The sequence below is a fragment of the Thermothielavioides terrestris genome, chromosome 5 (assembly GCF_000226115.1).
Source record: "Thermothielavioides terrestris NRRL 8126 chromosome 5, complete sequence".
Classification (NCBI taxonomy): Eukaryota; Fungi; Ascomycota; class Sordariomycetes; order Sordariales; family Chaetomiaceae; genus Thermothielavioides; species Thermothielavioides terrestris.
Window position 1 is genome coordinate 1,699,717 of NC_016461.1, and position 13,958 is coordinate 1,713,674.

General features: G+C 59.4%; 3 protein-coding genes across 3 annotated transcripts; 2 read left to right on the plus strand and 1 right to left on the minus strand.

The window, feature by feature from the left end:
- The first annotated feature begins 601 nt into the window (after positions 1–601).
- On the plus strand, positions 602–8,270 carry THITE_135180 (uncharacterized protein). Its single transcript, XM_003656542.1, has 9 exons — positions 602–970; positions 1,050–1,874; positions 2,081–3,517; positions 3,730–3,770; positions 3,830–4,029; positions 4,324–4,787; positions 4,867–5,059; positions 5,231–7,262; positions 7,464–8,270. The coding sequence occupies exons 1-9, from the start codon at positions 707–709 to the stop codon at positions 8,026–8,028; spliced, it is 6,021 nt and encodes a 2,006-aa protein (XP_003656590.1). The 5' UTR covers positions 602–706; the 3' UTR covers positions 8,029–8,270.
- A 2,048-nt stretch (positions 8,271–10,318) lies between these two features.
- Positions 10,319–12,212, plus strand: THITE_2121448 (uncharacterized protein). Its single transcript, XM_003656543.1, has 2 exons — positions 10,319–12,087; positions 12,165–12,212. The coding sequence occupies exon 1, from the start codon at positions 10,484–10,486 to the stop codon at positions 11,990–11,992; it is 1,509 nt and encodes a 502-aa protein (XP_003656591.1). The 5' UTR covers positions 10,319–10,483; the 3' UTR covers positions 11,993–12,087; positions 12,165–12,212.
- A 671-nt stretch (positions 12,213–12,883) lies between these two features.
- Positions 12,884–13,854, minus strand: THITE_2091753 (uncharacterized protein; the record flags this gene model as incomplete). Its single annotated transcript, XM_003656544.1, has 5 exons — positions 12,884–13,084; positions 13,174–13,311; positions 13,416–13,561; positions 13,633–13,658; positions 13,817–13,854. The coding sequence occupies 5 exons, from the start codon at positions 13,852–13,854 to the stop codon at positions 12,884–12,886; spliced, it is 549 nt and encodes a 182-aa protein (XP_003656592.1).
- Between the last annotated feature and the right edge of the window lie 104 nt (positions 13,855–13,958).

The window sequence follows — 13,958 nt, forward strand, 5'->3', positions numbered from 1 at the left end:
AATTTCGGAGACTGCCGCTTACAAGTATTTACAATCGCCACGGGGTAAGCAGGGCCGCGACGGGGCCTCGACGACTTCGAGCAACATCAACAACGAACAATCGCAAAGACTCGTTGCAACAACTTTACGAAACCTCAACCAAATCGAAAAAAAAGAAAACGAAGTTAACCCTCACCCTAACCTTGACCCTTACCCTAACTATAACCCTCACCCTAACCAGCGGGGGGCTAGCGCCGCCCCCCGTACCCCCAGCGAACTAACCCGTGGCTAACCCGTGGCGATAGTGCAAACCCCTTGGCGGTCTTGGCGGGGTACTGACGCTGTAAAAACATTGCCGACAATTGGCCGAAATTAGTCTTGGCGGGACCTCTTTAGCCATCAGCTGTGCGTCTTATCGGCTGTTAACTAACAGTACCGATAACCTGTGAAAAGTAACGGGAGACTCTGTCATGTACCAGTACTTGAATAACCGATGCTTTTGTGCCTGGACAAGGGAACATGAACATTGGCTGGTTGCCAACGATTCCGTCGATAAGATAACAGTCGGTGTGGGTACCACTGCTGCGAGTGGGTGCTCAAAATTTCTTGAAAACGAACGGCTCCAAGCTTCTTCCACTTCATCAATGCCGACTACAAAACATGCAGCGCATCCAACAGCGGAATGACGAAAAGGTAGCCTTGGCTTGACCCGCTGCCAGTGGCAGAGATGCAAAGCAGCAAGAGAATGGAAACAACCACGATGGAGTCGTCAAGGATTTTCGTTAAGAACCTGCCGCCAACCATCTCTGAGGCTGAGTTCCGCAAACACTTCTCGGCCCAGGGGCGCGAGGTCACCGATGTCAAGCTCATCCCCCACCGTCGCATCGGCTTTGTTGGTTACAAATCGCACGATGATGCAGCCAGGGCCGTCAAGTACTTCAACAAGTCCTTTATCCGCATGTCCCGGATCGCCGTCGACCTGGCCAAGCCGGTAAGCCCCAGCCGCCCATCCGCCCGGTCGCCCACCCCCGCACCAACCTGCCAGGGCTGCTTCTAATCATAGATGCAAGATTGCAGACTCGATCCCAAGGCAAACCCCAAAGGCTACCCCCGGTAATGGCATCGCCACGACATCTTCCCCAGGCGCTGGTGCTCCCAGGGTAGAACATGTCGAGGAAGAGAACGCCAAGAAAAGAAAGCGGGCCGACCTCGATGAGGCTGACCCGAAGTTGCAAGAGTATCTTGAGGTCATGGGCCACCGTACCAAAAAGCCGCGAGACAAAGGAACGCTCAATGGCGGCCTAGAGTCGGACTTGACGACTGCGGTGCCCCCTGCTGTCTTCGAAGCTGGTGAAAGTGACGAAGAGTATGAGGAGATCCCGGCACGCCGCTCGAAACAGCCCGTCCAGGGGAATCCGGCTCGCTTGGACGCCACAGCCGCCCCAGTAACGGATGGCGAAAACCCTGCAGCCGCCCCGAGGGTCGAGTCCGCCCCGAGGGTCGAGTCCGCAAGGGAAACTACGCACGTGTCCGCAGATGCAACAGACGAGGACTGGCTCCGGTCAAGGACGAGTCGTCTACTCGATCTCGTGGACCCCGATGATCCCGGGTTTTCCGCACGGCCCCCGCCACCCGCACCTGCACCTGTACCTGCATCCGCCCCCGGACCTGCTGCCTCGTCGGCGGCTGAGCCGCAAGAGTCGCCATGCGACGGTGGTGCCTCCGATTCGAATGAACCGAGTGGGGCGGCTCATGCCCACACTCTCGCAGAGGTTGGCGAAGATGCCGCGAAGCTCGTGGAGAAAACCGCCAGGCTCTTCTTACGGAATCTCAGCTATACTGTCACGGAAGACGACATCAGGGAACATTTTGGCAAATTCGGGGTTCTTGAAGAGGTAAGCGTCAGCCGATCCTCGTCTCTTGGAAATTCCAGCCTTCGATGATGAATCCCTTGATAGGGACAACTTATGCCACTGGCATATGACGAAACCCTGGGCTCAGTATTTTAGTAGATGCTTCGAGATTCTGATGGAAAAAGGGCCGATTGCCGTTTTGTTGTTTCGCACAATCTGGCACTAGACTCTCGCTAACCGTGTGTCAGGTGAACCTCCCTCTGGATGCCCACGGCCGAGGCAAAGGTTTCGCCATGATTCGGTACGAACAGCCAGCGGCAGCCCTCGCCGCATTCCAGACAGACGGCTCAACCTTCCAGGGCCGAATCATCCACATCCTCCCTGCCGCTGCGAAACGGGAGCACAAGCTCGACGAATTTGCAATTTCCAACCTGCCGCTCAAGAAGCAGCGGCTTCTCAAGAAAAAGGCCGAGGCCGCGTCCAGCACCTTCAACTGGAATTCGCTCTACATGAGCCAGGACGCCGTCAACACAGCGGTGGCAGAACGACTCGGCGTGTCCAAACACGAGCTTCTAGACCCCACGGACGCGTCTGCCGCAGTGAAACAGGCAATCGCTGAGACCACAGTGATTCAGGAAGCTAAGACCTACTTCGCCGCCCACGGCGTGAACATCGAGGCGTTCAAGTCACAGCAACGAGGTGACACGTGTATCCTCGTGAAGAACATACGAAATGCCTCGATCGAGGAAGTGAGGAGCCTCTTCGAGGAGCACGGTTCGGTGCTGAGGGTATTGATGCCACCAAGCGGTACAATCGCCATTGTCCAGTTCTCGCAGCCGGCAGCCTGCCGGGCGGCGTTTGCCAAGAAGGCCTATTCTCGGTTCAAGGACTCGGTTCTGTTCCTTGAGAAAGGCCCGAAGGGACTCTTCGTAGACAATGCGGCGCCAGCGGAAGATCGTCCCGCCGGGGTTCAAAAGCCGTCCGTTGCCGATTTGCTGGCACGCGATGACGCTGAGGATCAGCTCGAGACGACGTCTCTATTCGTCCGCAACCTCAACTTCTCCACCACCAGCGAGGGGTTGGCCAAGGCTTTCCAGCCCTTGGACGGGTTCGTGAGTGCGAAGGTCAAGACCAAGACTGACCCCAAGAGGCCTGGTCAGGTGCTCAGCATGGGCTTCGGCTTCTGTGCCTTCAAGAGCAAGGAACAGGCTCAAGCGGCTCTCAAGGTCATGGACGGCTACGTGCTTGATGGACATAAGCTCGTTGTTAGGGCCTCGCATAGGGGCCACGACGCGGCTGAGGAGCGCAGGCGCGAGGACCTCGCCAAGAAGGCGGCGGCGCAGCGGACAAAGATTGTCATCAAGAACCTTCCATTCGAGGCTTCCAAGAAGGACGTCCGCAACTTGTTCAGCGAATATGGCAAACTGGTTGCACTTCGCCTCCCCAAGAAGTTCAACCACACGTCGCGCGGTTTCGCGTTCGCCGAGTTTGCAACTCCCAGGGAGGCGTTGAACGCCCTGACCGCGTTGAAGGATACCCACCTTCTAGGACGCCGGCTGGTGCTTGATTTCGCAGAGGCCGATGAGGTTGATCCCGAGGAGCAGATCAAAGCCATGGAGAAGAAGATCCGGGGACAGGTGAACAAGGTCACGCTGCAGCAGCTGACAGGAGAAGGGAGGAGAAAGGTCACTATTGGCAATAATGATGAAGATGAGGCATGACAGCATGAAGAATTGATCTCTCTGTAGGTCTCGGATTCGAGACATAGAGCCAAGAGATGATTTGGTGGCAACACCGCCCTTGTCAGGGAGGCGTTGCCCTTGCACACCACACTTTTCCCCCCTGGCAGTCTCGTTTGCAGAATCCCCACCTTTGCCCTTGATGATTGTTTGGCCAGCCTCGCACGCCTACCCCGATGCGCCTGATCGGTTCCTGTCCGTACCGGGGTAGGGCTAATCTTGTTCGCGTGCCTGCGATGGCTTTCCCTCTGAAAGCAGCGCCGCGGTCCTGAGACGTTCCGCGCCAACCCGGCGAGGTTGCGCAGGCTTTCCATGGGGGAGGGGGGGCCACCTTGCACGGTTTGGATGCCCTTGCGTTCCAGTTGGCTCCTCGTTGGATACGTCCCGAAGGGCTGGGCCAACAAAGCCCGGCTGGCTCCGACCCGATTCTGCAGCCGCTCTGGGTGCCGGCAGCGAGGGTGGTTTTGCAGCAGTCGGGTATCCCTATACCGCGAGGGGTACGGTTGATCCTGGTTTCGTACCCTCACGACGATTTCCGATTATAACCTATGCGGGACTCCCTTCCCCTGGCCCCGGGAAGGGGGGGTCCTCTACCCCGGGCGTATTTTATATCATCGACTCTTTGGCTCGCATCTCGACCTAGAGCCATTCCTCCCAGGAATTCCTTCTCTGCCCAGCCTACATCAGCGTTCCTGAGCCACTGTTTGCTCGCCCGGAAGCGTTGCGAGGCCGCGAAGCCCGTCGTGCTTCAGCAATGAAACTACCAGGCAGGCTTCCGGTTCTCCCGCCGCAGTGCTATTCACCATCGCCGGACCATGGGCTTGACGGCAGCCGCCGGGGAACATCAAGCTCGCGACAGCCTCTCCAGGAGTCGACGGGCAATATCCAGCATCCTCCCATGGTCTGGTATGCCCAGCCATGGGAAGCCCTTTCGTCCATACCACCGTCGATGCCGGCGCCGCCTGTCTTGCGAACACAGTCTCTCGGTCCTGGATACGGCGCCGCAACGGCATACGCCAGCGCCAGCACCGGGACCAGCGCCAGAACCCAGCAGCGACACGACCTCCGCCTGCAAAGCCGGCGGAGGGCGCAGGGGGTCAACCCCCTGATGCCCCTGCTGACGCAGGCCTTCCAGAACTACCGGAAGAAGCAGGCGGGCAAGTCGGACCAGAAGTGGCCGGAAGTGCTGGAGGGGCCGTTCCTAGACGGTGAGCCCGTCCTAGCAAACACGCCGAGGCCGCATCGAGGGCTGTGTCATGGCTGACCAGTGCGCAGCGCTAATCCTCGTGCCCCAGATGGGCCGCAAAAAATACACCATGAGGCAAACACAGTACGGCCGCAACATGCTGATTGGCGAGTACTTGTGGATTGCATACTGCCAAAGCCTGCCGCCCGGTGCGGAACCAGATCCGCAGATGGCCCGAGGGAGGAAGATGGTATCGAGCCACATCCAGGTGCTCAGGAAATTCTTCCCCAACCATCGATGTTGTAAGTTGGGAGAGGTCCAATCCTGGCCGCCACACCCCCCTTTTCCCCTCCTTTCTCCCCGCCCCGCCCCCCAGCTTCGCCCCCCCTTGCAGTGGCGCTCCCGCCTTGTTTTGTTTTGGGAATGGCCAACAGCTAACAACAGCACACCACCCTTTGTCGCTATCCCTGTAGTCCACTTTTTCTTTGGCCAAGGACCAGACGACAAAGACGGAGACAGCATCGAGACGGCGTCGCTCAAGAACAACCCCGTGCTGATTGCTTTGTCCGAGGGCCGCCTCCCCGACGAGCGGCCCAACTACGAGTACCTCGCGCAGGTCCTGGCTTTGGACGAGCAGGTGCAGTTCAGGCCGAAGCGCTGTTGGATCTTCGTGTCGCACGAGGATGTGGTCGTTGGCGAGGACAGGACCGGCCACCTGCGGGCGACGGGCGCCAGGCTCGGCGAGGCCGAGTACCCGCATCTGGGGCGCAACCTCGAGCGGGAAACGTGGGCCAAGGAGGAGCAGCAGTTCTTCAAGGGCGCGCTGCTCCACGAGTTCACCAAAGAACTGCAACAGGTAGAGTCGAGCAGCGTCCGGGAGCTCAGCAAGCAGTGGGAGTCGGCGTTCCCGGCCCTGCACCAGAGGCTGAAGGCCATCACGTCGACAACCACGGACGCCCGGTGCGACATCCTGCACATGCACGCCACGCTCGAGCTGAAGGAGAAACGCCGGTTCCCCAGCGGGTCGAACCTCAGCTCGTGGGTCGAGATCAACTTGGAGCAGCCGCGTCTGCTCAACCACCGCTGGAAGGTAGAGACGCGGCTCGTGAGGCCGCCCGAGCTCGGGTGTTCGCACGACGGCTCGGCTCCCGAGGTCGTCTACGAGCCGGCCAAGAGAGAGTTTACGATCCCGTACCAGCACAGGCCCGGCTGTGACGGCCGTGGACAGTGCGACTGTCTTGCACAGCGTTGCCGCCGGGAAGGCGTCGTCGTCCCGTTTCCGGTGCCGTTCCCTGCCGAAGTCTGGGCGCAGACCCTCACCAACTGCGCCGAATACCCAGCCCATCCATTTAGCGATAGCAAGAGGCATGACAGGGAGCGAGACCGCGCTGTCAAGGCAGAAGAGGACGACGGGGAAGCCCCCAGATCCCGTCGCCGCAGCAAGCAGCCCACCCAGATGGACTTGGTGCCGAAGATTGCGATGATGCAGGAGATCTGGTCCTGTCCGCCGCCCTCGTCGCCCCTCGAAGACGGCAGCAGCGGCTCGGGCAGTCAACGATGGACGCGCCGCGCCGTAATCCTATGGACGTTTGCGACGATCCACCGCATCGATGACGGCAAGCTGATCACCGCGCCCGGGGGGAAGACAGACTGGCGCTTCCTGACGATCCTTGATCCTGCCAGCGAGTATCATCAGCGCCGTGCCATCATCAGCGGCCGGAGGAGTTCTGCCGAGGAATACCAAGAATCCTCGAGCAGTAACACGGGTGCTTCGCGGCCGGCGTCCCGCGATGCCATCGTGTCTCCCCGTCCGACCTACCAGCCGCATTTGAGCGCGAGCATGAGCGAGAACTTCTCAGCTGCGTGGGACAGCGCGGCCGGACTTGGCTCCCTGACCGGGCCGGCACCGCAGGCCGCCTACGGCGCTCATTTCATGTCGCAAACGATACCGTCGCACGGCACGGCCGCCCAGGGCGGGTACGGCCTCCTCGACAGCTTCAGCAGCCACAGCGGCCTGGCCACGCCTCCCCCGAGCGCGTCGCTGGCCAGTTCTTTTGCGCAGACTTTTGACACCGCCTCGACGAGCTCTGATATCGTACCGAGCTACATGGCCACGACGGCCGGCATCGACGCCGGTTCTCACGCGCTCGGCGACACGCTCTCGGTGGCGACCGACCCTTTCCTCGCCCACGTAGGCGTCACGTATGGCGAGACCCACGATGGCATCCACGGATGGCCCGGCCACGCTGGGGGGTTAGATCCCAGCCACCACGCCTGGCCTTCTGCGTATCCCGGCGTCAGCGCAGCACATGCCCACAGCGAGACGATGAGCTGGGCAGGCTCGCAGCCGCCGTCCACCTCCTCGCGCCGGGGCAGCGAGCAGCAGCAGCAGCAGCAGCAGCACAGCTACCATTACCAAACCTATCAGACCCACCCAGAGCGCCCGCAGCAGCCGTGGACTTGCTCCTCAACGACCAACACGGCCACCTCCGACGACCACGACCCGTGGACCCCGCTCACATCATCAACCCACACCCCGGGCGAAGCCGCGGCCACAATCACCACCACCGCCGCCAACGCCTCGACCAACATCGGCAACAACACAACGACTACTATAACAACAGCAGCGGCGCAAGAGCCAAGCCAAGATTGCTGGGCGCAGCTCGGGGCACCCCCGGCGCCATCAACAACTATAACAACAGGCAGCAGCGGCAACGGCTCCGACCGCTCGCGCGAATGGGAGGACATCGACATTCCCTCGCTGCCGGGCACGGGCGCGGGCGCGACGGTCGAAGACGAAGGGTGCTCGGCGCCATCGCCCGCGCTGGATCGCCACCAGCAGCAGCAGCACAACCGCCACCACCATGTCGCTCACACTCTCCATCATCATCATCATCATCCTCAGCAGCAGCAGCAGCAGCAGCACCTCCCCCAACACAACCACAACCATTTCGGTGTCGATGTCAACGCAAGCATGCTAAGCGGGGGCGGGAGCAGCAGGGACGGCGGAGCCGAGACGTTTCCGGCGCCGCGGGTTCCGGAAGGCGCGGGGGCCGGGTTGAAGCGCGCTAGGGCGGAGAGTGATGATGATGATGATGATGGGAATAATGGTGCTGTCGTTGGTGGTGGGTTTGCGGATGCGGATGGGGATGAAGATGAGTCGGGAGATGAGGAGGGCCTGGTGGGGAGGATGCCTGTGGCTAAGCGGGCCAGGACTGAGGGGATGGAGGGGGTTGGAGGGGGGTATCGTTTGGGCAGGGCCAGATGTTAATGATTTTTCTTTTTTCTTTTTCTTTTTCTTTTTCTTTTTTCGGCTTGTCTTTCTTCTCAATGTTGTCTTGTTTTTTTTGAGCATTGGGTGATGATGGGATACACTGGTTGAGGCGTTTCATACAGGTTGCCATGCCTTGTTGGTTCCATTAGGGGAGCATTGGACATGTGTTAAGAGGAGCATTCACCAGTAGCTACGGGCACCGCTTGGCTGGGGTAGTTTAACGTCTGTCTTGACTGACTGACTGACTGGCTTGGTTTTACTGGTTTTGCCGCACGAAAGCGCGTTGCACAAGGGTGTCTGAAATGTCGTGCTGGACGCCTGGGTCGCGTCCTGGTCTGTCATAGGTGCTGGTCATTGCCGCTAGGTCTGAGGCAGCAGGAAGTGGGACTGGGAACGAAACAAAGCTTGAAAAAACGTGGCTTTGATCTGCGCTGGTGGCCCTTGAGAAGGAGCCGATAAGCACAGGAACCCAGATGTTGGGGTGGTCTTTGCACAGCTGGCTGGCAGGGATACTGTGGATGTCCTAAGGCCCAGATTCACAACCCGCCGCCGATGGCCCAGACGACCGGCGCTTTCCTGTCTTCCGCACCAAAGCGATGACTGTTTCAGCGAGGCCACTGATACCTAGCCAAAGGGAAGTGAATGGATATTGGTGAGTCAGGGAACCTCTAATCCGAAATGCTTTTGACAAAGGTTCGACAGCAACATATCCGGTTGCGCACCGAGTCTGACAGCATGGAAGACCAATTACAGGCAGGGGGTGATTGATGACCGGGATGAGACAAGGACGGCGATCCCTGTGCTCGCCCCCCGGGCACACATTGACAGAGGCTTTGACAAAGGTTTCCATCTTACCAAACTAAGTCGTTCTGCTCCAAACGAGAAGATGAAAACCTGCGACTTCTTCCCTCCACCTCAGCAAGGAACGAAAACCTGCAAAGCGCCATCTTGAGCTTTTCTTTTCGCTTCCGCAAATCTCGCTTCTCCAGCCGAGGGAGCGAGGCGGCAAAGCGGCAACTCCCTTCTCCCGCAAGCGCGCCGTGCAACGCTGCGACGCCTGGAACGCGTCGTCCGATGTCTGATGGTAGCATGCGGCTGCTGCCCTGAGCCGGGGTCCTGGTCCACGCGGCAGGCTAGCCTGTTTCTTGTGGGTGCATCTGCAGCGAATCGCCCGCAGCTGTGCTCCTGGCAATGCAACGCCGAGCGGATCCGCACTGGCCCGCCGGCCCAGCTCGCCAATCTGAGTTTCACGGTGTAGGCATGGCACGAGTGGACCAGGCGCACCGGCTTTGAAGCTTGGCGGTTCCACAAGGCATGGTCGCCCCGCTTTTAGCCCCTGCCCGTACGGTACCTCTTCCACACCTACACTCGTGTACACCGTAGTGTAGCGTGGATCACTGTCTTGGGCGGTAGATTCGAGATGAACGCCTCTCCCAAGCGGGCACCGCCCCAAACGGCTTGTTGCCGGCCGTCAGAGTCGATGACGGCCGACGGGGGACGGTATTGGAAGGCAGGCGTCTGCTGCTTCCCGCCGCTGTAACCGTCGTCTCAAAAGAGCCCAAAATGGATCGACTCGCGAGAGCCAGTCTCCGGCTCCGCGAAGCTTGTTCCTCCCCATCCTCGCCTGGCGCGAGACCGGTCCTGGATTATTTTTTTTGCTGGATGACGACGACTTGTAGGGGAAGGAGGCCAAACACTCGCTTTCCCCCATGTCCTGGGTCTGGCCACCAGGTTTTCAAGACCGAATCCAGTACTGGCTGGTCCAGACTTACTATCTTTTCCTGGTCCTTGTACCCTCTTACACGTTTCGCATTCTGCACACACGTAAGCACCTGAAATCAGGACTTTTGGTTGTTGCTGTCACCGACTTGTGACTCCTTGGCTCTCTTCTTCTATCTTCTGTTGAGTTCGACCATCCGGCGCTCTTGATCGACGCGGCTCCATCACCAACACGGCCAACGCACCCAGCAGACCCCGCCAGCGAGGATACCGCCGAGCACGTCGAGCGGAACACCACAGCGAGCGAGTGGGTGGCTCCAAGCCGGGACGGTGGTGTGTCGGTGGCGAAGGGCCGTCTGTCCTCGAGTCGGCCATGCTTCCTTTGACGGCACAACAAAGCATTGTTCGCCGCTTTTTGCACCCGCCGGCCTATTCAGAGTCACGTTGACAATGGCACAGCAGCCAACAGCCGGCCATTTATGACTGCTTGTGTCCAGCACCGCCGGCTGGCCGGCCTGTTCTTGTTTGAGGTTCGCCAAACAGATTAACGCAGGCCGTTAGGCCACCTGTCCTTGCTTTCTCAAGAACAACTCGCATCCATGAATAGGATTTATATCCAGACTCCTCAGCCTCAGTGCAGCAACTACACCCCACTACCCCCCAAACTTCGACAAGACAGATCCGGCCACGGGGCCACCCGCGTCAACACGTCGACTCCCCACTCTCATACAACATGCGATCCGCTTTAGGCAGCACCCACGGCCTTTGGGCTGGGTGGCTCCTCGCTGCGCTTTCTGGCATCGCGACGGCGCACTCATGGCCCGAGCAAACCGTCCGTCTAGCACCCAACGGCACTATGGTCGGCAAGCCGGGCTTCGACAGAGCGCATGTCGACCGCGCCCTCCCGACGCAGGATGTCTACCAGTTACCACCGCCCGGCGGCAGAACGGTTATCCTTCCAGACGACAAGATCGTGAAGCCAGCCAAGTGGCAGTTGACCAATTCGAGCTACAGCGACAAGTTTCCCATGTTACAGGTCGCCCCGGGTGACTTCGTCGCTATCCTCTACACCGAGAACGGCCATGTCACCCGCGCCGACATGACCAACCCGACGAAGCCCGTCAACCGCGGCACCGTCTATCTCTACGGGACCACGAACAACGACCTGTCCAACACGAACCTCCTGGATGTCCACCTGAAATGGACCGCCGACGGCAAAGGCGGAGACGGAAAGGGCAAGCTGCTCGCGACCCGGCATTTCGACGACGGCCAGTGCCATGAGGCTGTCCCCGTTACTGGCGATCCTGAAGGCATCTCTACCTACCGCAAGCAGTTCATCAGCAAGGCAGACACCCTTATTTGCCAGTCCGACCTCCAGATCCCCCTCGACATGGCCGTCGGCCAGACTCTGACGGTCATCTGGGTCTGGGATTGGCCCACCATGAATGTCCAGGGGGTTGCCGTGCCTCCGGCGAGCTACCAGAGCAACTCGTCGACCGCGCAGGGCAACGCGTCGCAGCCCTACGTTGCCATGCCGGAGCTCTACACGGGCGTTCTGGACTACAAGATTGTGGACCCCTGCAGCGAAAGCCTCGGTGAGGTGAAGGGGCCAACCTGCAAAAACCAAAACGGCAAGTTCGTTGTTCAGTTTGCATCGCAGGCCGCGACAACCAGGGGCATCGTGGAGCAAATGCTCAACCCCTTCCTGGTCAAAGTGCCCCAGGCGGGCTTCCAGATTGCCAGCGCGACCGCCGATCCAAGCAACAACATCCCCCTGCATCCCCTGATCGGAGTGATGTCCAGCCACGCGTTTCCGCTTCCCTCATCGGTTCTGACACCGCAAATGGACCTATTCCAAGCCACCGCAATGACGGCCACCGCAACCGCTACCGCTACCGCAGCCGCAACCACAGCGGCAACAACGCCACCTTCCGAATCCTCCTCCTCCACACCCACCGCGACCTCCGCCGGAACTTCCGGGCAGGGTGGTGACGCAGGCGGAGCGGTGGCGGTGATCACCGTGTCGGTCACGGTGCCGGTGACCATGGTGACCGTCACCGTCACCGCCGGCCCGGCTCAAAGCAGCAGCGCCGACGCCGGCGCGGGGACCACCACCGAGACCAAAACCGAGACTGAGACCGCCACCTTCTTCTCCTCCTCTTCTTCTTCGCCTCCCCCGACTGTCACGCAGTTCCTGCCTAGCTCGAGGCTGGTGCGGGTCCGGGGCGGTGCGTATCGGTGAATCGAGCGAGGGTGGAATGAACGAGCGGCGAGGGGTCGTCGGCCAGAACCCTGCCCCTGAGCAATTTGAACGGGACTAGTAGATTAGAATAGCTGGTGAGTGCGCATGTCGCTTCGTATGTATCATATTACTGTCAAATTCGATTTTCTCTCTAACAAGCTTGACTAAGCAGATGGCGCCGGTGACTTGGACGACAGACAGGATGTGGTGGGAGATGATATCAGGTGTTGCACGCAATACGGCAGATGAGCTGCATGTTGGGGATGCGTTCTTATTGGATTGTGATTGGTGTCTTCTTACAGCATTGTGATTTGGATTTGGATTTGAGTCTGGCCTGGTTGGTAGCATAGCATACTTGATCGCATGGGTCGTCCAGATTTGAGCAGGCGGCCGGTTCTGCAGGCAACGTGGAGATACCTCTTTTCGTCGACGTGGGTTTTTCGTTTGTGGCATTTCCCTTGCATTTCTCCAGTCGACGAATTCGGTATTTATCTGGGTTTCCTGCATGAAGATGGACACATGGTTGCAACGCGGTGGTCTTACTTCCGGGGTCAACTTCTACTCATGGCGGGGAGGAGAGAGCGGGAAGGGTCACTGGGCCCGCAAGTACTCACTTGGCAACTGTGAAGAAATCGTCACTAGTGCAGGAGTGCAAATTCATGGTATCGTTGCTGCCACCAATGAATTTACGTACCTTTCCCTTGGAGGGAGAGAGATGTCAACTCCCGAGTCCTTGCGTTGGTCCCTGGTTCATTCCAGCTAGTCGCGAACCTAACGAGCTAGCAAACCAGTGTTTCCGCCATCTACGAGGACGGACTAGTTTTCCTCCTTCCCATCGCTAACCACCGCCGTTCCGTTCGCGTCCCGCTCAGGCACGTCTCTCTCTCCCCCTCACAGCTCCCCGCACTGCGCGATGACCACGTCCAGGTTCGGCACGTCCTTGCCGCGGTAACCCGTCTTGGTGTGCTCCATCTTGCGCACGACATCCATGCCGTCCACGACGCGGCCGAAGACGACGTGCTTGCCGTCCAGGAACGGCGTGGGCACCGTCGTGATGAAGAACTGCGAGCCATTGGTGTTGGGGCCGGCGTTCTTTTTTTTCTCTGTCAGCAAATAGGTTCCATTACACTCGTTTTTTCAGATATGAAAAGATGGGCGGTGGCCATGGAGCGTGGACTTACGGCCATGGACAACAGGCCCGGCTGGTCGTGCTTCAGGGTGAAGTTCTCGTCGGCAAACGACTTGGTGCCGTAGATGCAGGTCGAGCCGGTGCCGTCGCCGTTGAGGAAGTCGCCGCCCTGGCACATGAAGTTGGGAATCTGAGGGCGCGGGGGTGGTGGTGGTCAGTTCATGTCAGCCACAGCGCATGCCGGGGGACTCCTGTCATGAGAAGCCGAGACAAGGAAAGGAAGGAAAAGCGTACGATGCGGTGGAACTTGGAGCCCTTGTAGCCCTGCGGGCGGCCCAGGTGGTTCTTGCTCTCGCCGGTGCAGAACTGGCGGAAGTTCTCGGCCGTCCGGGGCACCACGTTCTTGAAGAGCTCAAACGTGATGCGGCCGAGGGGTTCGCCTAGAGGATGTGGTGAGCAGGGGCACTGGGGGTAGTTTGCGCGGTGGATGGAACCGCCGGGCGGTTGTTACCTCCAAGAGTGATGTCGAAGAAGACGCTAGATCAATCTCTCGTCAGCACTCGGCCTAAAGCAACAATCGCAAGGGAATCTAGAATATGCTTTGTCGACCAGCTCGAGGTGCCCGGTGAGAGCACCGGGCGGCTTGTAGCAAGTGCACTTGTGAGCGACAGTTACATCGCGCAACAGAAACTTACAGCGGGTTGCCCGACTCGGGGAGGACTGTAGGCGCCATCTTGCAGGATATTCAGTTCGAAGCTCTTGGTTTGGGAGTTGACTGGAAGGTTGGCCGTTGTCCGGTGCTTGGGAAGAGCCCCGATTGTTTTGTTGTTGGTTGTT